We start from the raw sequence: 27,261 nt of genomic DNA, 5'->3' as shown, positions 1-27,261 counted from the left end.
TTTCATTTTTTCTCAAATGGTAGTACTCTTCAAGCACCCAAGCATGCCTTTTTATAAATTCCCCCTTGTTAAGATATTATTATAACAAAATGCAAACAAAAACACAACGTTTATCTGCCGCTAGTCGTAAAAGTTATCGCTAACAACTTATTAATTGTGCCTACAATGGATAAGAAATATGTGTTTATTCGTTCCATTGTCAATTTTTCTCCACATCGCTGTCCTCCGGGAACGTGCCCGTTGAATGTCAATGCTAATTCTTTGTCCAAAGAACAAGCTAGCCTTCTGGTCACCTGAAGCATCGGCAAGCCTTCTCCTATATCCTTGAAGATCATCGGAAGGTTAATGTTCGATTTGTTAAATTGGAATCTGTCAGATTCGTAGGTTGAACTGGCTAGCGTCCGTACATAAGTATGGGTCACCCGGTTTCGTAAAATAAACCATAGGGACCTACAGATGTAGTATTATGTCTTGTAGCTGCGTATGCTATGGCCTAGTAAAAAAATAGCTTACATCTTTAAGAGGACAACTGGCATATTCTAAAAGGAAACTGGTCATTGTGAAGCAAATAAAAGGACTTTGTTATATTTAGCAGCCAACCACAATACTATCTGGCTAGAAATAAATAAAAATCGAACTTATGCGCATCGGAATAAAGAGGAAAATCTGTTGTGAGTTTTTCTTTAGTCTCATGGATTGTTTTGGAAACCTAGTCCGTAGTAATGACATAACTAATTAGCATGCACACATACATTACTATGTAATGTATGTTTATCTTGTCATCCTATTCGATCTATCGTTTTATGAAAACATCTAATCGCACAAAGGAATAGGTACTATACGCAGCATTTTTGTGGGTAAAACAAAAGAAAAAATAAAATAATAATATTATTGTTTAAAACATTATTTATTAGACGTTTAATAATATTAAATAACAATAATGTACATATTTACACAAAAACGTTTAAAATTAGACTTAAAAGAAAACATTATTTTGTACTTGAACATAATTAGGGGCCATTTTCCTCATGACGAATAAAACCTATACAAAAACGTAGAAATAGAAAGAAAACTTCTATTAATCTAAATTTTTCTTTAAATAAATTGAAATTATCCGATAACTTGGAAGGCATTGCTAACTCCTCGGAAAGGTGAGATGTTTCCAAGTAGTCCCTTGGAAGCTCCGTGGTAGACAATACGGTAGGATGCCAAGATGGCAGATTCTGGTACTTTCCATTCAAACGTCACTTGACTGGTACCAGTGAGAGTGGAGACACGCTCCCATGTGAACCTGCGAATAGAAAACAAAACCATAAATAGTTACTGCGTTTGTCAAAATATACTTTTTTTTAGTTTTGTACGCCAAGTCTCCGAAACTACTGAATCGATTCGATGAATCTTTTCATCCGTTCCGACTACACTATCCCCGGTTCACAGCCCATATTTGTCCAGGTACGGGAATGAGTGTTCCGGAACTGCCGGTGAAACCGCAAGAAACATCTAGTGGCCAACAAAAGTACGACACTGTCACTAAAAGGAATGATGATCTCAAAACACCCGTCTGCGTCTCTCAGACGAGTGTTAATCGCATAATCTGTAAAATTGCTCAGAATCCCAAGATCTCCGTGATACGTATGGTAAAATATTAAGATAAGTTGTCCTTACTTAGTATCCCAGTCAGCATCGTTAGTGTACTCCACCCATTGTGACAGCTCCAGCCTCTCGATGACCGCGTGGCTGCCTTCCTGCTTCAGATCATTACGAGGATTGGCTGCCACCTGGAAACCACACCATTTCGTAAGCTTTTCGAAATTTAGAATTAAGGTAGGTACCTCTAGTGCTTTGCTACCCTTGGCAAAATTTGATGCTCCATGTCTAATGCATTTATAAGTTTGAAGAAACAAGTGCAGGAAATCATTCTCAATTGAATAGCAAGCTTTACCATATAATACCTACCTAAGCTTCATATCTAAACCCAAAAATTGTATCTGGTAAATTCACAACGACCACTTTGTGTATCAAATCAAAATCGAAAGTCATTTATTCAAAGTAGGCTGAAAATCAGCACTTTTTGAAAGTCAAATCTACAAAGCTGTCTTTTGTGCCCCAAAACGCCCGTGTAAACGGTGTCAGTAGAATAGACCTTCACCTTACGCTTCATATGCAACATACTTGTTATTAATTACCAATTGCAATACGCAAACACAAAATAAACTTACAAAAGTAGCAGAAACCACATCTCCACTGCGTACAACGCTTGGCGGCTGTCGGATGCAGTCTCCGAAGCGCCTGCCGAGAGGAGTGCCGTCAAAGACTACAGGCGTGATGAGGGAGAGGGTCCTGTCGCGGTTGTCTGCCGGCTCTGGACCCTCGGGCACGTCACCACCCTGGAGGGAGAAATAAAGTAGGTAAAGTTAAGATAAAGCTATATCTTAATAGAAGCATCTTCTAAAGACTTCTCGAGGAAGAGCAGTTATATATTGGAGATTCTAAGAAAGTACTTAGAGCCACACAATAAATTTAATGGGGTGTTTACTGCAGGTCATGTATGTGGCATGTGACTTACCTCAATAGCAACAGTGGTGAATTCACTGAACTTGTTCAGGAATATGTCCAAAGTGTTGGGACCATAGATCGTAGACGCTGCCTCGTATCTTTGCACCTGGTAACATAAAGACAGGTCAGACTAAAACCTCACTTATGGAACATGATGATTCACTATCGAATTGTTTAAGTATTTAAAAAGGAAAATCTTTATACCTCTACACAAGTACAAGTAAAGATATAAATACCTGATACTCCTCAAAGGTGGCAACATAATGTATGTACTCATTGCTCAACCCTGAGACCACGACTCGGGGTTCGAACCCGTGCCTCTCCATCACGTCGCCGACCACGGCCTTCATGCGTCTGCCGGACATGGTGGTTGGCTCTCCTGGCACGCCCAGGATCACCAGGTCTCCGAGCCAGATGAGGGTGGCTGATACAATGTGGGGATGCCACGGGATGGGGAAGTTGGCCTGAAAAGTTAAAATATGATTATTGTTGCCGTACTAAATTGTTCATTAAGTTAATTGGTATACGTATTAGAGCTAAACAGCTATGTATAATTCTTGTAAGCACCAGGCTGCTTAACTCAAATCGGTTAAAAGGTCCCTAATGTACTAGTGAAGTTCATTGATTTATCCGGATTTGATGTTCATTTACAATTTTATAGTAAGTAGTAATTTCTTAGCACTTACACGTCCTGTAGCCAGTAGGATGGGCTTGGGCGCCTGACACTCAACATCTTCAGGAGTTGCTTCAGCAACTATACCACCCACGAAGTCCAGAAGTGGATTACCTTCAATTGTACCCTGAAAACCAGTTGAACGAAATTCTTAAAATCAACATCAAGCTTAAAGAATATTTTATGAATATGGAAACCTCAATTACCTGAGTAATATTCAGTGTGTTGGCACCATCGATCGTTCCTGAAGCAAAACTGTAGCCCATGGCCGGAACACAGCCTTTTACTGGATTATTCTGGTGAAAGATATTGAATATAAAAAGTTTGCAACAAAGGATTATGAATAAGTATTAATATAGAGGTACATATTTGTTACAGCGGGAGGTGCGGTAGGTTTATGATATTTATGTTATGGGTACTCACAACGTCGAAGGTCTGAGTGATTGGGTCGTACTTGGCAACTGTTTCTTCTCCCATCTCAATGAACTGGTGAATGACTTTCAGTTCTCCTGTCAACTCCTCACCTTCGGACTTCAGCACTTCCTACAAATAATAAAATTATAAGCATTAATACAGATTGAATTTGAAATCTGTGCAAATAACTGAAATGATATTCTCGCTCAAAAACTCGAATTACAAATCTTGAATTACACATCTTTGATCCAGTTAGTACAGTTACACTTGATTTCAAGAAGAAAACACTTACCCAAGCTCCTTCAAACACTGCATCGCCAATAATCTTGGTGCTCTCAAACATGTCCTTGCCGGGTCCTTCAGCGAAGCACCTCTCCAAGTGATCGCAGATGATGAACTGGTTGTCACACTCCTTGCCGGAGAACTCGCAGCGGGCTTCACGGGTGTTGGGGGACACGTCACCCAAGCTGGAGGAGAAGAATCCTGCCACGATGTCGGGCTGGAAGTAATTAATAGACAGCTTTAATTTTTTTTTCTACATGAGAAGAACAGTGGTGTAGTTCTACGTGTGGAATAGGTGTTAGTTATTATGAATGAAATGGATTTCAATCCACACTGTCCCAGTGTTCTTCTGTGATTTTGTTAGAACATACTGCTTTCAATATTTGCACATAACTAATATTCTAGTTAAATAATCTGAACGTTACCTTGCCCGGCTTATTTTGAGGGTTGAGTTCCTTTTCCATCTTGAGCGCTGCATACCCGAGGTTATCAGACGACACGAGCTGGTTCGTCATGTTCATGCTGGTGGTGTGCACGGAGTACCACGTCATCACGCCGTGGAGGCTGTTGTCTGCCTTCACGATCTTCACTTGAGTGAGGATGTCGTCTGTGTTTGAGTCGTAGCTGAAGAAAGTGAAGATCATAATTGAAGTATGAAGTCGTTCAAGATTGTCAAGGAAATAGATGCAGTCATGCAAAAGTTGAGAGTGATGGTGGAAGAACTGGTTGATACCGGGTCCTTGACACTATGATAATGGCAACTAGTCTGCCTGCTGTCCAATTGTGATGACCACATCATATCGCCCTGCCATTATTATCAATGATGTAGTATTTTCCAGCATTTTTCACCCGGGTGACATTATTTAAGTGATACCACTTACCGAGCTCTCTCCTCCTCAGGGTTGTAGTCATAGGAGTAGGGAGACCTGTTCTTATGAGCGCCTGTCACCTTCGTCTGCCCGAAGAACAGGCGAGCCGGCACTATGTTGTTGTGGGCACGGACTATACTCTGGAAAATAACAAAAAACCTGGTCAATAAGTATATGCAAATGGAAGAAATACGCAAAGTGAAACCATACATTATGCAATACTGGGATATAAGTAAGTTATGCGATTTATTTAAAGGGCCTAATAACACAGATACATATAATAGTTACTACTAATAATTCCATCAAAAACTTATACCTAGTGCTTTCCTTATGTCTAAAAATAAACAATGAAAAGAATATTCCAAAAATTTTCGCGTCCCCAGAACTTACCCTGGTTATGCCATCAACATAAGCATTGTAGGTCTCCTGCGAGAAGCCGAGGATACTGATGTCCAGGATAAAGTCTACCATGTGACCTCCAGGACCGCTGTGCGTGTGAGTGCCCGTCAGGATCACGTTCCTCAGGGAGTACATGTCGCCGTACAGGTCTTGGAGATTCTTCACCACCTGGAGATGAGATTCAAGATTTTAAGTCAGATTTATTTTAGAAAAATAGGAAATATGCAGCTTCTTCAATTTAATAAGAGAATGGATAACTGTCGTTGAAGAAAACAGCATCCTGTTTTGCTCTAGCTAGAAGATAACAACACATAGTGGAAAGTACTTATTATACATATATTCAAATTCTTCCTGCGACTTGAAAATTAAGGAAAATCGTGTAGGAAATGGAATTAATCTTACTTGTCTTCTGACTGCAATACCGACGGCTTGCACCTCAGCGGTGACCAGGACTATCCTGGTGTCTCCCTTCACGAAGATGAAGGATCTGGCGAACTGACGCAGGTGGAGACCTCGGCCGCTTTGACCCACTTCTGCGTAACCCATCTGGAACCATTTGTAATTACATTTAACCCCTTGGATGCCGGTGCGCAGATATACGCAAGACACAATGGATTTTCTATTGTTCTTTAATTAGCGGCATTCTAGAGGTGTTAATAAGTAACTTTAGTAGGGGAGGCGAGAGTGCTAAATCGGGAGTGACTCGAGCGTCAATGAGACCTATTAGATTGCGAAGCTTAGATGATAAGAAGAAAAAAATGTCCTGACATACACACACTTTCATCGGTGGGTGGAGCGGCTATAAACTTTCAAAAATGTAAAAAAAAACAGTTGCATGGACATACTCGAGCGCGTCAGATATTAATAGCATGCACGACCTACGTCATTTTGAAAACATACGTATATTAATCTGACTGTTTCCATGGTGGGGGTGGTCGTAGGTAAGGGTTAAAAATGGGAAAAAAAATAATTTTATCGAGCGCGTCAGATTTTCAAAAGGGGTGTTAAGTGAACCAAACCGAAGGCTCTTATGCAATAATCTGACGATTTAGACGTGACCTTAACTCGTGGCCATTATTTGAAATTACAAAAAAAAATCGCTATTTTGAAATACTCGAGCGCGTCAGATTAAGATATATATGGTTCATTTATGTACCCTTAACGTAATCATCTTATAATCTGACGATTATCTGGAGGGATTCGCTTAATCTGACAATTGAAAGTTTTTTTGCAAACCTTTTAACAAATTGAAGAACTGAAAAAATTGCATGTAAATAAACCAGTATGTATTCTTTGAAGTACAAAACTTTTATTTATGAGCAAATAAGTATGAAAAACATAAAGGACAATGGACACAAATATATGGGACTTGGTATACTCCACCAATAGCAATGTCATACATATCATTGTATAGGCCTTTTTATCTAGAACAACCTTTAATATGACAGCTTTGTTGACATGTTTGCCCGTCCTGAGATATAGATCAAAAATTGTGCAATAGTTAAAACTAAATAATCCATTGATATCTCAAGTTTTTGAAGGAAAAACTAAGTTCCAGTAAGTGTAAGTCTCCTGAGTCCTACCCGTTAGGGTCCATAATTGTTACTATAATTTTGCATTTCCACCTTATACTGTACTAACTGGATATTGGGCGTAATGATAAACCCCACCAATAGCAAAGTCAAATATATCGTTGGATAGGTCTTTTCAACTAGAACAACATTTACAATGACAGCTTTGTTCTAATGTTTGTCCGTTCTGAGATATACACTCAGCGGCACGGAATTTGGCCCAAACAAACACAAGTAGATATCAGCCCAGATAGCTGTTGTAAATTCTAATTTCATATGACATATCGTCTGTCCTTTCGTATTTGTTAATTAAAATACAGAAAAATGTGTGTCTGTTTAACTTTTATAACACGAGAAGCAGATTCCGTTGTTGGAACACAAAGCAGAAAGTTAAGTTTAAATTCAGATAGAAATTGCCGAAGTACTAAGCACGTTCCAAAAAAAATTAATGATTATGATCGCTTTTTGTTTCTCTTTTTTCACAATTTGATCTGAAAATTACCCTTACTGCAGCTCAAGTTGCTCAAGTAGTGTTGTTAAGACGTCAAGGGTGTACGCAGTGGAAGATGGTTGAAACTTTAAGTGCACCGCGTATAAGTGAAAGATATGCATAGAAAATGCATGACCAGACTGGCCTTTACACAAGAAGGCCAGAAAGGGGTGTAAGGTGTTCGTCGGCGCACGACGACCGATTTATCGTACGTGCAATAATGAAAAATCGGTTTCTCACTGCGTTAGAGATACGCCAGCCTTTGCAAACAGCAAGAGAAGTCAACGTCCGTATGTACACAATAAGAAGAAGGATAGAGGAACGGGATGTGCGTACTCAAAGACCAACTCGAGGCCCGGAACTCCTCCCGCACCATCGCGTAGCCAGACTTAGGTTTGCAAGAGAACATGCAAATTGGACGCATGACTAATGAAGTAAAATTTTATGGACCGATGAATGCAGAGTTGTCCTAAGAGCTCCAGACGGCCGTGAACGTGGATGGGGAAAGCGCGGACAATGGTTTCTTCCCACCACTACCAAGCAAACAGTCGGTTTTCATGGTGGGTCCATCTTGGTTTGTCGAGGCAGAAGTTCAGAAGCCCGTACTGAATTATTGTATGTCGAAAGTCGTCTGACAACAGTGCGGTATATTGAAGAGATCCTTCTAAATCATGTTTTACCCTGTCAGGGATTCATAGGAAGTGAAGAATTTCGTATAATGCAGGACAATGCTCGACCTCACGCAGCTCTTTGAGTAACCGATTACTTGTTCGAGGTCGGTATTCAAAAATTGGACTGGCCTGCAAGAAACCCAGCCATGAATCCTGTAGAACATGTCTGGGACATGCTTAAAAGACAGGTCCGAGCAAGTCGTAACCCACCACGGACTTTCAGTGAACTGAAAACCGCGCTGGTAGCTGCCTGGGAGGAGATCTCCCAGGTGGAGATAAAAAACACGATCCAGAGCATGCCAGATCGTATGCAAGCATTCATCAGATCAAGAGGAAGAAACATCCATTATTAAAATTCGATAACTTTCTGTTTTGTTAAAAATGTTGAATTTAAAAGTTTATGGTGATTATTGCGGTAAAGGATTCTGTTTTCTAACTCAATTAAACTTAATGAAAATCCTCATAATTCTGTTGTCTGTTAGTCATTTTTTATTGGAAAATGAGTAAATTAAACAATTTTAAAGTAAAAATTCTGATTTTTCATTTAAATAATGGTTATAAGGCCAAAATGTGCTTGGGCCAGATTCCGTGCCGCTGAGTGTAGATAAAAAACAAATGAAAACTAATCAGCCCCGGATCTAGGGGGGGGCAAGCCGGGGCCCATGCCCCGGGCGGCAAATTCAGGGGGCGGCGAAATCAGGCGGCCGCCTGATTTTAAATCCTAATAATACCACAATAGTTACCTGCAGGGCCGTCTTAACCTATGGTACAGGGTGTGCGAATAACCCGGGCGCCTCGGTGTCAGGGTGCCCCCCCACCAGGAAATTTCGATGAAATTACACCCGTTTGATAAGGAATTAGTTCCATTGTATCATGATACTGACAAGCAAAGTTTCTAAAAAAGTCGCCTTCGCTTTGTTTAATTGATCATTTTTATTATTTTTCACTTTTAACATCCTCCAACTAAGTGCAAAAATTCTCGCTCGCTACGCTCGCGGCTAAATGACAATGTTGTCTTTCTGATGGTTTATCATTTTTATTGACGCACCGAATCAACGAACACAAATGGCACTCGCTCTAATCACGGTTTCTTTTTATTTGTACATAATTCCCAGTTTAATTTGTGAGTCTTCAAACAAGTAATTTAAAAAAGTTCGTGGCTTTACAATGTACTTAGTCACTTATTATTGTGTCGTAGGCTCAAAAAATTTCGCGCTCGCTTCGCTCGCGCAATATTATACATCCTTTACTTTCATAACTTCATGACTCAAATCCACGCTGTATTACCTTTTATAAGTCAAATGTAGCAAAAAATATTATTTATGGAGTCCTCAAAAACAAAAAAGTTTGCGCTTCCGACTGCTTGTTACAGCGCTTTTAAAATTTATTTGCTTTTTGTGTCCCAAAATTTGCATGCTACTTTCGTTCGCGCAAATTTTTACAATAATTGCATTATTCTGTCTCGACTTTCATAACTTAAACCTGGCCAACAGTTTGAGCCTACCAAAAAAGTGACTTTCATCCGAACGTTCTTATTTATATTCCTTGTCACTATTCTAAGTACTTCGATCAATATGTACTACTCAAAATCTTTCAATACATAGGTGGCGCTTGGGTGATGATTGCACCTAGGCGCTACATGAGCTAGAGACGGCCCTGTGAGTCATCAAACAAATAACTTAAAAAAGTTCGCGCTCGCTACGCTCGCGGCTACTTGTTGCTTGACAATGTCCTTAATCAGGTACTTTTGTGTCGTAGGCTCAAAAAATTTCGCGCTCGCTTCGCTCGCGCAATATTAAACAGACGTTAGGTTGTTACTTGCAAAAGTCAAATCCACACTGTCTTACCTTTTATAAGACAAATGTAGCAAAAAAATTATTTATGGAGTCCTCAAAAACAAAAAAGTTTGCGCTTCCGACTGCGTGTTACTTAACAGCGCTTAATTTTTTGCCTACATTGATCTGTCTCGACTTTCATAACTTAAACCTGGCCAACAGTTTGAGCCCACAATGATTTGGACTCTTTTTTTAAGTCATTTACCTACCAAAAAAAGTGACAGTGACCTACCAGAAAAGTGAAAGAGTTCGTTGGTGAAAATAAACATAAGTAGGTAGGTAGGCGGGGCGGCATTTTTCAGTTTTTGCCCCGCCTAAAAAAAATTGAAGATCCGGGGCTGAAACTAATAATAATCAATACTGTAACCTGATTTTCTTTGAAAAATTAACACCAATGTTGATGTTTTTTTAATTTTGTTATAATCATTATTTAAGTCGTGGTGGGTAGTGGGTAAAGAACCAACCTCTCAAATATGTGTATCGATTCCAGGTCAGGCAAGTACCAATGCAACTTTTCTAAGTTTGTATTTACTGTCTAAGTTTATCTTGGAAACCAATGTCTGCACAGCAAGTACTTAGTACTTACAAGACATACACGTAGTAGCACTTTGGTATTCCTTTAAAAACTTGAGATATCAATAGATTATTTAGTTTTAACTTTTACACACATTTTGATCTATATCCCAGAACGGACAAACATTTCAAGAAAGCTGTCATAATAAAGGTTGTTCTAGATAAAAAGGCCTTTACAATGATATGTATGACATTGCTATTGGCGGAGTGTACCAATCTGCTCATACATTACATACATTTCTATAATAATTACATTGAATTATAATGACATTGATAAATATACATGTGACATAAACAATACAATTGAATCTATAATAACATGGCTTGACGGAAATAATCCACGCGTAAATCGTACAAAAACTAATTTTATTCAATTTAATACACATAGATAAAAAAATAAGGCTCATCATCTTCTGCCTAGCATTTTTCCCAACTATGTTGGGGTCGGCTTCCAGTCTAACCGGATGACTAGGCCACCACGTATAAAAAGAAGGCTATAAACAGTAATTATAGAGGACATAAATTACAAGAAGTATACGAAACGGCATTTCTCGGTATCACGATAGACAAACAATGCAACTGGAAGGCACACGTATTTAACGTAAGTATCCAATAAAATGAATCGTCTTCGTTAAAAACAGTACATCTGCATACTATGACCAGTATATATATTAGTGTAGATTATTTAAGACCCAAAATGTACCAACGCTTATTGCAAATGAATTGAATTGAAAAAAAAAGAGAGGCATCACGTAGCTGCACGCTTTAAACTTTATCGATTAATTTTCCTTACTTCGGCTTACGGGAATCGTCAGATTATATATTTTTTGTGAACGTTAAATTATTCCCTTCAAAATAAAAAAAAAAATAGCCGCGCTCGAGAAAGTCAAGATGACGTTTTTTTTTTACAAGTTTGTAACCTTCCTACTTCTTATCGTCAATCGAAAATTGTCAGATTATTGGAATATACACTTTTTAGCATATAACTAACTTACCCTATCTTAATCTGACGCGCTGGAGAATGTCAGATGATAATTTTTTTTTTACTAATCTGATCCTTTATTCTAGACGCGCGGCTGCATATACAGGACTAATACTTGGTGGAGGTGTTAAATGGGGTAATAGGTACCTCCCTATATACTAATCTGCCGCGCTTGAGTAAATCCCAAAATCCCTTCTAGGGCTCCCCTACCACTTAGAACCTCGTCGCTAAAATCAAAATTTGTGAGATTCTCCTCAACTTAAAGACCTCATTCCTCATTTCGTCTTTCGCCGTCATAGACGAGCTAAAAATTGGATTTATAGCTCATCTCGCAATTATAATTATAGGTAAGTGCCTACTATTATTTCAAGCACCAAGTAAATTGGCATTTTCAAATAGATTGAACTCTTGCAAACTTCTTTTACCAAGTAAAAGTTAAAAGCTTCATAAATCCTTACAAAAGTAATATCCACGCAAGGCCCCGTCATATCGGCAATACCGACTCCCACTCGATACGGCAGATCCTCTCCCCCCACATCAGTAGTTGACACCAGCGTCGTAGGAGTAGAAGTGGTGCTGGTAGTACTGTCATACGCCTGGTCTTCTTCCGTGAGTAGCAGGACTATGGTGGCTGTCATGCCGCCAATCACGCCCAGGACTACGACCGATATAATCAGCTTGGCGGTCATTGAGAGCGCCATGGTTTCTGTAAGGAATTTTGGGTTTGTTTAATGGGTCGGAATAGACCAGTCTTTACTTTTTTATCGATGGCAAAAATCATCAAGTGACCCTCCCGCTGTGGGTTAACAGCAGTGAGGGAGTGTCAGACATTTACTGACTAAAAATCCATCGTGTTTCTCGTAGGCCTTTTATGTACCGGGGCCGCGGTGACTCTTTCGAACAATCCCGCAGCCCCGGCGGGGAATAACCAGCCTTACTTACTGCAATGGCATTGAAATACACCTATGTATGTGTATATTTTCAAAGGTAAGTAGAGTTGGATTCAAGCTTCTCGCCCGCCTGAAATCACGCATGAGGGTGAGTTATAATCTCACGTGCGGATGAGTTGTAATCTCACCTTTTATATGAAAATCGGATTCTAGTCGATCACTTCTTAGCAACTTGTCCCAAACATCAACTACAATTATGATATTGGAGATCAGAATCTTGATATAACTTAAAGACGCCAAGTACATAGCACGTATTAACATTGATATCGTTAATCATTCGACTAATTACTTCGATAATGCTAAGCTTACCTGCCTAAAACTAATTTGCCGGATGCCTCCATTATAACAGAACTATAGGTATAAAATATAACTTACACGTCGGAATACCTATATGTTTTTATAAACTTGTCTACTACAAACGAAAGAAACAAGGGAACAAATATAATGACCACCATAAAATGCTTTGATACCCTAAGTTTTGCAACCAGAAATATCTACTGAACACCAGAAAAATAAAGTCTAAAAATGTAATAGTACCAGCTATTTTAGTCACGACTTCACTTTAAATTGTATTCGACCACCAAAGGACAATGGGCGATTCCGGTCCAAATGTCCACCACGAACGAGACCTATATGGCTAGATAGCCCGTTAAATATAGAACATTTTTTGTTATGAAAGTAAAAAAAAATATAATGCCAGAAAAATTCTATTCTATTCTATTTTTGTTTCTGGCAATCAATGCCGTCGAAGTCTACGTCGACGATTCTGCCACTGACAAGTGATATGAGAAGCAAGTAGGTACGATAACAATTTAAAAAACTGAAAGGAGAAAACTTTGCACTTATTGTAGAACTTGTTGCGTTAGTAGGACGGCACTGAAACAAACACATAAATAAACTTGATATATTGTTAGTACATAGAAGTATAAAACAAAACATATATATACACAGAAATAAAAAATAAAAATACCACAACCACATAGACAGTGGCCTAAATTGACCAAAGTCTACAATTTAATGTTATTTTGGAGGATAAAGATCAATAGGATATGGATCAGTTCTGGAGAGGAAAATGTTAAAAGGGAAGGGAAGTTGATTGGTACAGGAATCTTTAATTTAATGAGGCGGTTATATAGGTCGAAGGATGAGGAGTTTATAGGGCAGCTGAAAAATATGTGCTCCAAGCTACCTTCATCTAATCCACACTCACAGAGGTGAACTCACAAAAACAGGTGTGCAGCAATGTCCTAAACGGATTCTGCTAAAAACCGATATCACGTGCTTAGGGAACTTTTTAAAATGGTAATACCAGGGCTTACTTTGAATTAAGGGTTGTATATTAAAAAAGTATTTACCCTTTTTACTGCTGGAAACGTTCCAATACTCTTGCCATGCAGTCTCAAGATGCGCTTTTGGAAGGTTCAGCAGGTCATACCCTTGAAGGGAGAAGTGCGCAGGATCGGCTGTAACTGATGTGCAAGCATCTTTAGCCAGGGCGTCCACACATTCGTTACCCTTGATACCACAGTGGCTAGGTATCCATACTAAATGGACCTCTTTTTGTTGGATGCTACAAGATAATAGGGACTTTTTAATGCTAAGGATTATTGGGCTTTGGAGTTTACTTTTAAATGGATTTTGGGAAAGGGCTTGTAGGCAGCTCAAGGAATCTGAAAAGATAACCCCTGAGCTGATATCGTGGGATTCAATGAACAGGCAAGCTTCCAATAATGCCACACACTCGCCTGTAAATACAGAGGACTCCTTTGGACATTTAAATTTTAAAATAATTTTAGAATTTTGATAGTAAACCGCAGCACCTGTGTTACTGCTTGATGTTAATTTGGAAGCATCAGTAAAAAACCTCTGAAACCCAAGCCATCGTTCTTCCACCACCGCATTGAAGGCAGAATTAGCCGAAGGGGACTTTTTGGAAATACCGACATTATAATATATTTTGGGAGTAAAACAGAGGACTTCATAAGAAAAGTTGAAGAGAGGTAATCTGGGGTATTGGGATATGGGACAATTCAAATTTTGCAAATGGCGAAACGTTTTCAAGATGAGTGGTATTTCTTTGTGTTCCCAGTACTTGGAAGATCTGCATAGAGAATCTAACTCTTTAAGTTTAGGGATGAGGGGATGGAAACTTTTGGGATACACTCGGCATAGAAATCGGGAAGCTAGATATTGCCTCCTCAGGGCTAAAGGAGGTTCGGCGCATTCTACCTGCAAGGCGTTGACGGGAGAGGATTTCATGCAACCTGAGATGATTCGAAGGCATTGAGACTGGAGCCTATCTAATACTGCCAGAGCACCCCTGTTGCAAGGGATCAATACAAATGAGCCATAATCTAAAATGCTGCGGACTAACGCGTTGTATATCAATTTCATGGTGTAAGGGTGAGCCCCCCACCATACACCAGAAAGGACTTTTAGTATAGATATGACCCTTTCGCACCTTTTCACCAGGTAAGTTAAGTGCTCAGTACCAGTCAATTTAGAATCAAGTTAGACCCCTAAAAATTTAGCCTTCTTAGCAACAGGGACGCCCTGACCTTGGATTTTTATAGAGACCTGAGGGATCAGACGCTTCCGAGAGAAGATTACAACCGAGCTTTTTGGAGCAGATAGTGTTAGACCACGATCTAGAAGCCACTGGTGCAGAGAGTCCAGAGAAAGGCAGAGTGATGAAGCAGCGTCCACAATTGAAGCATTGGTTACATAGAGCGCCAGATCGTCGGCGTATTGCAAAATGCAGCAGTCTCTGTTTAAACAGGAACCAATGTCAATTGTGTACAGGTTGTACAGTAATGGGCTAAGTACAGAGCCTTGGGGAAGACCCTTCCATACGTATCTTTCCTCAAATACCTCACCCTGCACCCTCAGCACCAACGACCGCGACATAAGAAGTCCGCATATGGCTTGTATCATCTTGACCGGGAGACTCAGCTCTTGCAGTTTCTGCCTGAGAATGGGAAGAAGGACACTGTCATATGCGGAGGAAATATCTAGGAAGGCGGCTACAACCGATTCATTTTTGGAAAAGGCTGTACGAACATCAGTAACTAATGTTGCCACGCTGTCCATTGTGCCAAGACCCTTCCTAAAGCCAAATTGATGGCTCGGCAGTAAGTCTCTAGATTCGACCAACCACTCAAGTCTATTTTTAATCAGATGTTCAAATAATTTGACCAAGACCGAGGACAATGCAATTGGTCTAAGGCCATTCGGATCATCAACATTTTTGCCGGGTTTCAGAAGAGGAATAATGATTTGAATTTTCCATTGATCAGGAACCCAACCAGAAGAGTAACAGTAATTTATAATGTTTAGAAAGTATGATTTTGCGTTTGAACTAGCATGAACTATAAATGAATACGGTACGCCATCAATGCCCGGGGCAGAGTCCCGAACATGACGAAGCACCGCATTCAATTCATCCATTGTAAATGGTTCGTCCAGAGGGTCATCCACTACACCCACAGGCGGGTGATCAAATTCTGTAGGCAAAGGGACGTAGGCTGGAGCAATTTTATTAAAAAAGGATTCAGCGGTTTGTCTAGTAATGGGGGAGGATATTGATGGAGAGCACCCACGTCTGAAGCGGTTTATGCTCTTCCATACTGCGGACACTGGAGTGGAGGGAGAAAGAGAGGTGCAGAACTTAACCCAACCACGACGTTTCTTCTTACGAAGAAGCCGTTGGGATCGGGCATAGACTCGTCTGTACTGTAGTAAGTTTTCGTTGTTCATCGCTCCATTGTACCGTTTTGCGGCTTCTTTACGTTCTCGAATCGTGGCTGTGCAATCTGGATCCCACCACGGAGGTGATGGAATTATACTTTTGGCACTGTTACGCAGGGGGAATGTGGAATCAGCACTGGAGGTTATAGCTGACACGAATGCCTCATAACAGCTCTTAGCATGGTGGTGACCAGAAGAATGAGGGAAAGCAGAAGTTAAATTTGGAAGAAGACTAATTTTCTCCTCCAATAGAGAAGCAAACCTTGACCAATCCGGTTTAGATAGGTTGTACTTCAGAAGTGGAGGAGAACTTTTCTCTAGATAAGTTTTATTTAATAAAGTAACAACAATGGGGTAGTGGTCGCTACCATGCGTAAGAGCAGTACATTCCCAATGGAACGATGCCGCCAACCCTACAGAACAGATGTGAGATCTACACAACTCTTTTGTTGCCCAGGAAGGGATCTACGGGTAGGACAACCATCATTTAAGATGCACAGGTTTAGGTCATCGAGGATTTCTACTAAACCTTCCCCAAACGCATCACAACGGTTGGAGCCCCATCTAAAGTGGTGGCAGTTGAAATCTCCCATAACTAACATAGGCCCATCTACATTATTAAACACGTTTCTTAGTGAGGCTAAAAAATTTTGACGGGGGTGGGAGATATAAATAGACATTACTGTTATGCCCTCGAATTTAGCTGCAACAATGTTCAACTCACCATCCAGAACCGGAAGGGAGAGGGTCGAGAGTGGTACTCTATTGTTAATGAGGAGAGCCGACCCTCCATATCCATCAGACCTATCACATCTCAAAATATTAAAGTGTGGCATGCGAAAGCTAAGGCTCGGGGTAAGCCAAGTCTCAGCGATGGAACAAGCCAAGGGCTTGTATTTATTGAGAAGGAATATGAGGTCATGCTTCTTATGAAACACGCTCCTCACATTCCACTGTAGGAATACCTGGCGAGGCGCCATTCTTAATATTTAGTAGGAGAGTAACAAGTTGATGGGCGACGTTGGACGGTATTTCAGAATTATTTGAAAGAATAGTTGTAAGTACTTTACTAAGAATTTCAACAATAGGAGATAAATGATTGGAACCAGCGAAGGGGTTATTTAGGGCGCAGCCATTAGGCTGTGAAGGTGGAGGAGAATTTATAATGTTCTGATGAGCAACTTTGTCGTAAGAAGGTGAGAGGGGAGCGTGGGTCTTCGGCTTTAAGAAAACTGTTTTGCGGTATGACTGAGATGATGATTTTGCAGCATTTGCATAATTGCGAGAAACAGGTGGGATTGTTTTGCTGACCTCAGCATATGAAAGTGATTTCTCAGCCATGATGTTCTTTATAGCTTTCTGTCTACCAAGCTCCGGGCATGACTTGCTATTCGCATAGTGATTTCCAGAGCATAGTACACAGAAGGCCTCGCCCTCAGAAATGTTGCAACCATCACCAGGGTGATCGTGGCCACATTTACTGCAGCGTGGTTTCGAGCGACAAATAGACTCCACGTGACCGAACCTGCAGCACTTGCGGCACTGGATGGTGGGGTAGACATATTGGGAAACTGGAAGAGAAGTATAACAACAGTATATCCTTGGTGGTAGGACTTGGCCATCAAAAGTAATGACACAAGTTTCGGTAGGCTTAAATTCAGCTATACCATCTCTAAAGATTTTCCTGCTAATACGACGAACCTTGAGAATTTGTCCACATCCAGAGGGCACAGTGAGGTAATTCATTGCTTCTTCTTCTGTGAGGTCGGTAGGCACACCAGTAACCACACCCATGCGGGTTATGTTAAATGTGGGAATCATGGCAACATAACTATTTTTTGAAAGAATTCCATTTATTAGAAATGAATTAGCATCCTGAGGGGATGAAAATTCGACAGAAACTCTGTTCCTACCTACTTTCTTGACGCCATCACGAACTATGTTACCAATTCTGTTGTTCACCAAGAACATGCCAAAAGTTACAGGGTGTAATGTGGTACCTGCATTAGGCTGGGACTCCAAGCGTGAGACATGTACGATGAACGGAGCTTTATCGGTGGCAGAGTATCTATTGCGACCTATTTGGTTTCTCTGCTGCTTAGACGGAATGTGATTCGGCGCATTGTTTTCATCTCCAGAACGTTTCCTACCGTTCTGGTGAGATGAGGATTGGGAATCGGAATGGGACGGGATTTGGGAATCCGCGATGCTGCAAACAACATCTGCGAATTGGGAAAGTGGATAGTTAGGGGATGGCGGCGCAAGAGAGATGTCAGGCGGATCAGGGTCAGGCGGTTTATTGCGGTCCATATTAGTAAGACTTACTTAAATTGGCGGAAAAAAACGTTCACAGACAGAAACACACACAAGGACAACACACAAAAACAAAAACAAGTCACAAAAAGGCACTAAATCACTCAAAATAAACAAAAATTCTAGACACACGTGCTAACCAGAAACACTCTGTGGCGAGAATCAGTATAATGCCAGAAAAAAGTTATAGCAAAATCAAATAAAACATTTTATAGATTTTTTCAGTTTCATTTTTTCATTTACTTTTCGTGATGTTCGATTTTCGTACTTTCTGTAACTTCTGACAAAATAGAATTGTTCATTATTAGGGAGAAAACACCACCAGTTACATCGAACTTTCTTAGATCCAGGCACCGCTGAGTATATTCAAGCACTTCTGGCGCCTCAATTGGGCAGTGATTCGTACATCCATCGGGCAAAAAAATGTGGGTGGTTTTTATACAAATGTTTCTTACTCATCTTAGTTTTAGATAAAGTGCTTAAATGGAAGTGGAATAAAATAAAAAATAATAATGATAACATACAAAAACTACCGAAAATTAAGAATACATTTTTGGCTATAACTTTTTTTTGGCATTGTTTTTTTTTTACTTTCTTAGTAAAAGTTACTCTAAATTAAGTGGACTATTTAATTATATAGGTCTTGTTCGTGGTGGACATTTGGACCAAACTTCATATATTCTTGCCCAATCTCCTTTAGTAAATGATCACCAACTCTTGACGACCAAATTAATGTATTATTTTTGCCTAAATAAGTCACTGTGATTGCCATAAAATGTAGGCTTATTACCAAATAAAGTATTATGATGCCATATTAAGTTATGTGTCCGGCTTGCAATGCATGCGTGAGTGTCAGTATGACGAGTGACAGGGGAAAATGGAAGAAAATGACATATTGCGCCGACGCCAAGTAAAATTGGGAACAGGGCAGGAGAAAGAAGAAGAAGAATATGTTTCTCAATACACTCTTATCGCACTGTTTAGAGGCATGCAATAGACAATTTTCCACGCTAGTGCAGGAAAAGGGTCCCCATAATGTTATTACATTTATTTTATCAGGCCGAACTTATTTTTTTGGAGTCAGTTTACTTAAACAGGATAGCAAGATGTAAAAACTTTTTTGATGATCATTTCACATTTCACAAGGGCCACTTACTGTGTAGTATGTAAGGATTAGTAGTTATTTTTTACTGTGTAGTTAAGATATAGTTAAGGAGATATTAATTGTAAGTAGGTACTAAGTCGCATTAGATTTAAGTCTGTAAAGGCATAGTAACTTGGAGATGAATAAATAAATAAATAAATAAAATTTACTACTTTTGGTGATCATTTACTACTTTTGGGATAACAATGATTTTTTTGGACTCATTTTGCTTAAATAGGATAGCAGAATTTAAAAACTTTGGTTATAATCTTACTTTAAAATGGTGGTTTAATTTTGGTGATCATTTACTATTTTTGGCTTACGCATGATTTATTTTGGAGTAATTTCACTTAAATAGGATAGCAAAGTGTTAAAACTTTGGTGATAGTTTTACATTAAAATGCGAGTTTCATTTTGGTGATCATTTACTATTTTTGTCTGGTGTTTGTTACTATATCTGGTGATCAGTTAAACATAAGCCAAGAAACAATACCAACTAAATTGTATAATGGAGTCCGAGCCGAGTATCGGCCACGGCAGCTGTTCTCATAATATACAAAGAAATCAGCCAGTACATTTTTTGCGCAGACACGGGTGCAATCTCTATTCTCTCAATCTCTAACCCGATGCGACGGCAATCCAACACGACTGGAGAGGTTGGATGCAGGACCGACAACAACCTATGTGCTCTTCGATGGAAGGTAGTATACTTCATCTTCTTAGCGTTTATGGTAGTATCAATAATCGATTATCCCAACCAAGTTACGTAGGTAATCCAATAGTCTCTGACAGTCTCTGACAGAGGTGACCAGACCTCTGACTGTCAGTAACGACTGCAAAAGATTAAGTTAAAAGTTCGGACGATACGAAGGAACGAGCCAAGCTTTGCTTAACCTTATGATCGATCTGATCGATCGACCCTTGCAACTGTCACTCAGCTCTGTACTAAAAAAATATCAAAAATAATCAGCACGGAATACTCACGCTTTTAATGAAATCCTCTCTCACAAAATATGTTTTTCACAGCACTTTTCAAACTGTTTTTATTTTAAAGACCTAGTCAGCACTATCCCCGTATCAACGAAGCATAAGCACTGAAAGAAGATACATAAACTAATAATGTGTAATTAATCGATCAAAATAAGCCGATAAATGGTTATCGGTAACAAAATTATCTCAAATATTTCCATTATTTGTGATAATAAGAGATTTCTTCACCTGAATTAATTGAATATAAAGATTAAATATGAAAAAAGGTGCTGCTGCTGCCGTTACCCAAAGTCCGGTGAAATGCTAGTCGGACTCACGCACGAAGGGTGCCCCTAAAATATTTATTTTATTCTAGTTTTCAGTCCTTATTTACTGCTAACGCGGCAACAACCTACAACAACCTACACCATCTGGGAATAACTTAACTGTCCAGCTAACGCGAGTCATGAAAATAAGCTTAGTATAGTCTATATTGCTAAGCTTTTCATAGTCCGACCAAGGCACACGAGGTTCCCACAAAGTGAGCAAAACCGCGGGCGGAAGCTAGTATAATTTTAGGTATAATCGTTTTATCTATATGTTAATTACATATTAGTTTAAACACAACATTAGCGCGGTATCTGATTATGCTTATCGGATTACGATAAAAATTGAATATTTTTCAATCATTTATGACGCTATTGTCAATTATCCATAGACGAATAAAAACTGCATAATAATGATCTACCACAATGCAAGCTTGTAATAGGCCTTACCTTCTTTCACAATTGTAGATACTAAGCCGAAACATACGGGGTACAAATATAGAGAGCTTTTTAAAGCCCTTGGCTCGTGTATCTTATCTCTAAAACGTGCTGGATATTTAGAAGAACGATTAAAAAAACAACAAAAGTAATTTATGAAAAATGTTTATTTATTACAATTGGCACTTTACATAGTCTTCTTACATGAAATACAATCAATTCCGCTTTCATACACCTATACAATGGCTATATTTTAATTCATCACCGAATAAGTGCAATAGAAGACACTATGGCATACAAAGTGACTGAACTCATAACAAAATCAACAAAAAATAATTTTTAAATTCAGGAGGAAAAAGGAAAAATAATTTTTAATGTCTTCTGGGCAACAAATCGGTGCATAGAAAAATATAATTTAAGTATCACACAACAAATAGTACATAGTGATAGCGTTATCAATTTAATAAGCCCCTTTTGTGCTAGATATAGAAAAATCCATTTTACCTAATATTTTAATGAAGTTATCCGTTATCTACCTTCATATTATAACTCTTATAATTATCTTGTACCCACCAAGGCGTTTTTATCTATGGAGTTATTTAAAAAGCAATGTCAGTGATAAACTTTATGATAAATATTATATTGCCTAGTAATAGAAACATAAATATTAAATCTGTAAAGGTATTAAACCAAACCATTTATATAAATAGATATTTCTTAATATTAACAATAGAGTTAATAGATAAAAAATAATAAGGAAAAAAAGACGTAGTGGCCCAGTGGGTAAAGAACCAACCTCTCGAGCATAAAGCTCTCGAGTAAAGGGTGTGGGTTCGATTCCAGATAAGGCAAGTACCAATACAACTATTCTAAGTTTGTATGTACTTTCTAAGTATATCTTGGACACCAATGACTGTGTTTCGGATGGCACGTTAAACTGTCAGAAACCAGTAAGTCTGACAACCGGTCTTACCAAGGGGTATTGGGTTGCCCTGGTAACTGGGTTGAGGAGGTCAGATAGGCAGTCGCTCCTTGTAAAGCACTGGTACTCAGCTACATCCGGTTAGACTGGAAGTTGACCCCAACATAGTTGGGAAAAGGCTCGGAAGAAGAAGCAAAATAGATTTAGCGACTAGACTAATGAAGCTATAATTTTAAAAATAAACCTAGAATAGAGAACTTTGGTTTACAATATTTAGTAGCATTTATTTAATATATAAAGTTCTTTTAATCTATATATATCTACGGAACATAATTAAGGGTTGATTACACCGATAAGCCTTTCTTGGTCTGCTAATCTCAGTTTAAGCGTTTGACTCCATTACATATTTAATTTTATTTCAGCTTAAAAATCTACCCTCAAAAATCAGTAAATTTCTTATTTTATAAGTGAAACCAGTCCATAGTTCATTAGCGCAACATAGATGGCACTAGTAGTGCTGAGCTTATGTTTCGACATTTCTAAAAATAAAAATAGTATCTTTTCTAAAAACATTAAATTCTTAAGCCTAAATACTACTAAAAGGCACAGAAGAATTGCATATTTTGTTTTATGTTCGTTTGATAATCATATTTTTACTTATTGGGCAACTTGCCTTGTATGTATGCACTGTGAAAATATCAATATCAGAGTGTGACTTTCAAGCCAATACATTGTTTCAAAACCTGTATATTATATATGTAGGTATTATGAAAATAATAATTAATTTAGTACTTCATATTATAACAATGCTAAACTATATACATGTAAACATGAACATGACAACATTATACTTAAGAATTGGCAATATCTTAAAGAAGATATTTTAAAAATTAAAGGCATAATGCGGCGAAAATCCATTAAACTTAAATGCCTTAATCCACTCTTATAGTACGTAAAGTTACGTAAAATCACTGCACTATCTTGTCACTTTATCGCGGAACAAAATAGTCTTTTGGTCCCCTCAACTCACTCACTACTGGCACAGAACTTCAAACTTTTTAAGGACTCATATTGATCCTTAAGATGAAAGATCACTCAAAAACAGCAGTCCACAGTCCAAAAATCTCCTTCTAATATCCCAAAATCATAGCCCAAATACAGTCCTTTCCTCGTCTTTCAAGTATCTAAGACACCTCAAAACTGTCAGTGAATCCATGGTAAGGATAAATGCCACCCAACACATATTTATAGTTTCCAAAATGATGGATCCTGTAGACTCCCTTAGGTGTCCCCACTGGAATCTCCCACTCGATCTCCGCGCGACTGGTACCCATGACTTTGGAGTCACGTATCCAGGTGAATCTGTGAAAATATAGAGAAGTGTATAAGACCATACGGCGTCTTCTACTTTAAAATACTGACATGTTAGTTTTTGTAAACCCTTTCGAATAAACGAAAAGATAGGTGTATAGGAAGCAAAAAATCCGATATGGACTATCATCATTTTATTCGGACTAGGGAATGGAGCGGATTTGATTATTGATGATCATTCCTTTTATTTATATCTACCACTAGTAAAAGGGTCTCATTTATTTGATACTAGCTTCTGCGAGCGGTTTCACCCGCATCCCGTGGAAACTACTTCCCGTACCGGTATAAAAAGTAGCCTATAGCCTTCCTCGATAAATGGGCTATTTAACACTGTAAGAAATTTTCAAATCGGACCAGTAGTTCCTGAGATTAGCGCGTTCAAACAAACAAACAAACTCTTCAGCTTTATAATATTAGTATAGATTTTAATAAAATGATCAATTGATGGCCTCTAGATTAGACTACTAATAATACGTACTTTGTCTCCCAATCAGCATCAGTGAAGACGGTGGTCCAAGCATCATCTTCCTCTGACTCTAGACGTTCCACCGTGGCGTACCAGCGACCGTGGCGGATGCTGTTGCGAGGGTGCCCTGATACCTGGAAGGACGAAGACAGACCTTTAAAGGTGAGGCAAAATTGCTCATAATTTCAAGAACAGATAGCTTTTATGCTAAGGACCATACGAAATACATTGACATTTGAATTTAACAACCATACCATAAGAAAATTGTACCACTATAGCATTCGTAGATTGGAAAGTCAAAATTGGGTGTGAATGTCTGTTTATAAAAAGATTTATTAGTTACGCAGGCGATTGGTGCATAATATTCGTGAACAACCAAACACTTAATAAATGAGACAATATAAGCGAGGTGTCGATATAATACTATCTGACAAGAAACAGCCTACTCACTCTCTAGAAGTCTAGACTCTAGACAATGTTTTTCACTGTCAACTTCATAAAAAAAAAACTTACAAACTGTGCCATAACAACATCTCCATAGCTGTACTGCTTGAAGGGTTGCTTGAGGCAGTCTCCGAACTCGTGTCCCCAGGGCGCCGAGTCCCACAGCACCGGCGGCACCAGGGAGATCAGCTGACTGCTCAGGTCTGGTGGTTCAGGACCTAGGGGGAGGGATTTCTCCTGGAAGATATGAGGAAGAGACGGTTATCAACAGAGTTATCCCAAAAGATTCAAGTGAAAAGACATATTAGGCGTTGGTATTTGGGCGACTCATTTATACCGGAGTAAGATTGGAAAAGACGGTACTAGGTCTTTAGGAGTTTCTGAATTATTCTCTGATTCAGAACATATACTACATATTTTGCGCTTTCAACTTCACTGAGAGTCCAATGCCTAAAGAGAAACTCCTATAGACTTAGTACCATCTCATAACGTTTTGGATGCTCACCGAGATTAAAGCGTTTGTGAGTACCACGTATTTGTTCAAATAGATGTCCAAAGTGTGTGGTCCGAAGATCGTGGATGCAGCCTCGTACCTTTGTGCCTGTAAGAATGAAAAGCATAAGTAGCGAGGTAATTATGCATAGTATACTTCTGTAAGGTAAGCTACTCTTCAAGAACAAAATGTGGATGCAATAAAGACTCAATTATATCGAACCAAAAACTTACCTGATATTCCTCAGGCGTCGCAATATAATCAGAATAAATATTGGACAGTCCAGCGATGACCACTTTCTTGGCTTCAGGAGCAGTCTTAGCGATGACATTCCTAAGTCTTCTGCCGGACATGGTGGTGAACTCTCCTGGTACTGCCGCGAGGAATAGACCTCCGATGCGGGCTACTGAACAGGAGACAGTCTTCGGCTGCCATTCGTAGGGGAACTTGGCCTGAAAGAAGGATTGCTGGGTGTATAGTCATGTTGAAGGGTGTTGGAGCTTGTAGGTTTGATAAATGTGGATGATTGGTGAACGGTGTGGATATGAAATTTTTTTGAGATGATAATGGTACTTGGAAGGAAATTCTATAATTGATTAGACGAGTTTAATAAATAAATAATAAATAAAAAATGTTTTTATTCAGACAAAGTCCATTAGCTTTCAAGTTGCTTATATGAATCTTCATGTCAATTCAATTTTCAAGTTCATTACAAATCATATTATTTTTTATATTGAATGATTCAATATGTAACTATTGATTGAATGAGTCTTTTTATATTTGCTTTTTCTCACAAAACTAAACTACTCGTGGCAATCCTGATGTAAGCCCAAAATACTTATATTACCTAGTAAAGGTCCAGGATTATTAAAGAAAGTATTGTTACTTAAAAAGTAAACCTACTCGTCCCGTAGCCAATAATATCGGTTTAGGAGCTTGACACTTGATGTCTTCCTTAGTGGGCTCAGCGATGAAGTCTCTGACGGCATTCCACAGCGGGTTGGAAGTCGTGGTGCCTTGCTTGAAGTCGAAGGCGCCAGGCCCGTCTGTGGTGCCGGCTGCGAAGCTGTAGCCCATGGCTGGGAGACAGCCGTAGACTTTGGTACTCTGGAAGGAAGAAAATGATTTTTCGGATTGATAAAGACAAAAAAAGAAGTAACCGATGAAGTGAACATTATGTGCAAATCAGTACCCTCTAAGACAAGCATTTATTTATATCCATTATTGGAGCATACAAAAATAAACATACCTACCTAATTGTTATTTCCTGCATAACATAGATAAAAATTATAATCAGAATCTCATCGCAGATATTATCATGCTTCTACGCCAAAACTAATTAATTCATGCAGATAATTACAAGTAGGTAATCAAAAAAATTTAATCTACTTACGGTATTAAAAGTCTCTGTGACGGGATCAAACGGGTAGACCTCCTCTTCAGGCATCTTGACGTACTGGTGTCTGATGCCAAGTGGACCTGTCAGGTCCTCGCCTGGTTGGTTCAGAACATTCTGGAATAGTTGACAAATATTTTCTTTTGTAATTTATGCAGATAGGTAATAAATACTTAGTAAAGAATAAAATTCCAACGTTAAACTAAGTTTAATCAAATACGTCAACTGATCTTAATTTAGTTTAACGAACGATGAGTAGATTTTGTGAAATTGGGCCTTCAAAACTTTAGGTTACACTTTTAATGTCATCATCCTCCATTCTCCGAGCCTTTTCCCCAACTATGTTGCAGTTACCGACTTTTAATGTCTCAACTGCTCAAAAAATTGGTAGGTTGCAAAAAATCGGATTATGACTTCAGACATATTCTTGCTTATAACAAAATTCAATATTTCTCAACTAAAATCTCAACCATCCTCCCCACTTACCATAGCAGTCTGGAACAACTTCGTGGCAATAATCCTAGTACTATCGAACATGTCTCTCCCAGGACCTGACGCGAAGCATCTCTCTTTGGGCAGCTTGCAGAGCAGTTTCTCCTGGTCACACACGGCGCCGGAGAACTCGCAGCGCGGACCGCGCGTGTTGGGAGACACGTCACCTAGGTTCGTGGACGCGAAGGCGCAGACTATGTTGCCCTGGTGTATTTGGAAAGATTGTATGTGGATAAAGATTTAAATAAGCAAAAGTTTTAAGGATTTTCGAGAATTTAAATGGATTGTTGATGTTTGCAAAAGGCTGTTTATATATTTGTGGGCATGCTAAGTGACTAATCAAGCAAGCGTCGGTTTTCTAAAAACCAGTGTTTACTTTGAATTTTCAGGGTCAATTTTACTGTCAAAGTAAATAGTTGTTTTAAGAACAACGGACGTTTAAGTTATCGGTGAACTTTGGCCTTAGGAAATAGCT

At 39.0% G+C, this 27,261-nt stretch overlaps 2 protein-coding genes across 3 annotated transcripts in view; both read right to left on the bottom strand.

Annotated features, from left to right (window-relative positions):
- Window positions 1-888: 888 nt before the first annotated feature.
- On the bottom strand, window positions 889-20,611 carry LOC110382657 (neutral ceramidase). The gene is made up of 15 exons (XM_064037360.1): window positions 20,454-20,611; window positions 11,774-12,021; window positions 5,596-5,739; window positions 5,185-5,361; window positions 4,807-4,934; window positions 4,351-4,549; window positions 3,936-4,142; window positions 3,653-3,772; window positions 3,436-3,525; window positions 3,243-3,356; window positions 2,793-3,020; window positions 2,567-2,662; window positions 2,220-2,387; window positions 1,666-1,778; window positions 889-1,291 (listed from the first exon to the last, which is right to left on the bottom strand). The coding sequence occupies exons 2-15, from the start codon at window positions 12,014-12,016 to the stop codon at window positions 1,111-1,113; spliced, it is 2,208 nt and encodes a 735-aa protein (XP_063893430.1). The 5' UTR covers window positions 12,017-12,021; window positions 20,454-20,611; the 3' UTR covers window positions 889-1,110.
- Window positions 20,612-22,097: 1,486 nt separating this feature from the next.
- Window positions 22,098-27,261, bottom strand: part of LOC110382655 (neutral ceramidase) — a 29,379-nt gene continuing 24,215 nt past the window's right edge. For both annotated transcript variants that reach the window (XM_064037365.1, XM_064037366.1), the window contains exons 7-14: window positions 26,781-26,990; window positions 26,292-26,411; window positions 25,802-26,005; window positions 25,132-25,350; window positions 24,911-25,006; window positions 24,475-24,642; window positions 23,974-24,095; window positions 22,098-23,486 (exon numbers count right to left, since the gene is read on the bottom strand). In XM_064037365.1, the coding sequence (XP_063893435.1) occupies window positions 23,309-23,486; window positions 23,974-24,095; window positions 24,475-24,642; window positions 24,911-25,006; window positions 25,132-25,350; window positions 25,802-26,005; window positions 26,292-26,411; window positions 26,781-26,990 (1,317 nt within the window). In that variant the 3' untranslated portion in view covers window positions 22,098-23,308. The remainder of the gene's footprint in view (window positions 23,487-23,973; window positions 24,096-24,474; window positions 24,643-24,910; window positions 25,007-25,131; window positions 25,351-25,801; window positions 26,006-26,291; window positions 26,412-26,780; window positions 26,991-27,261) is intronic.

This window comes from Helicoverpa armigera, chromosome 13, assembly GCF_030705265.1.
Source record: "Helicoverpa armigera isolate CAAS_96S chromosome 13, ASM3070526v1, whole genome shotgun sequence".
In the NCBI taxonomy this organism is placed as follows: Eukaryota; Metazoa; Arthropoda; class Insecta; order Lepidoptera; family Noctuidae; genus Helicoverpa; species Helicoverpa armigera.
Note: the sequence above shows the minus strand (reverse complement) of the source record. Positions and strands in the feature narration are given on the sequence as shown.

What these genes read in the sequence shown, in the direction of transcription:
- LOC110382657 (XM_064037360.1), bottom strand. Translation starts at nt 12,016, where the DNA reads ATGGCGCTCTCAATGACCGCCAAGCTGATTATATCGGTCGTAGTCCTG. An exon ending in TCCTACTGGCTACAGGACGT is followed by an intron (nt 3,021 to 3,242) that starts GTAAGTGCTAAG and finishes TTAACTTTTCAG; the next exon opens with GCCAACTTCCCCATCCCGTG. An exon ending in CCACCTTTGAGGAGTATCAG is followed by an intron (nt 2,663 to 2,792) that starts GTATTTATATCT and finishes TTATGTTACCAG; the next exon opens with GTGCAAAGATACGAGGCAGC.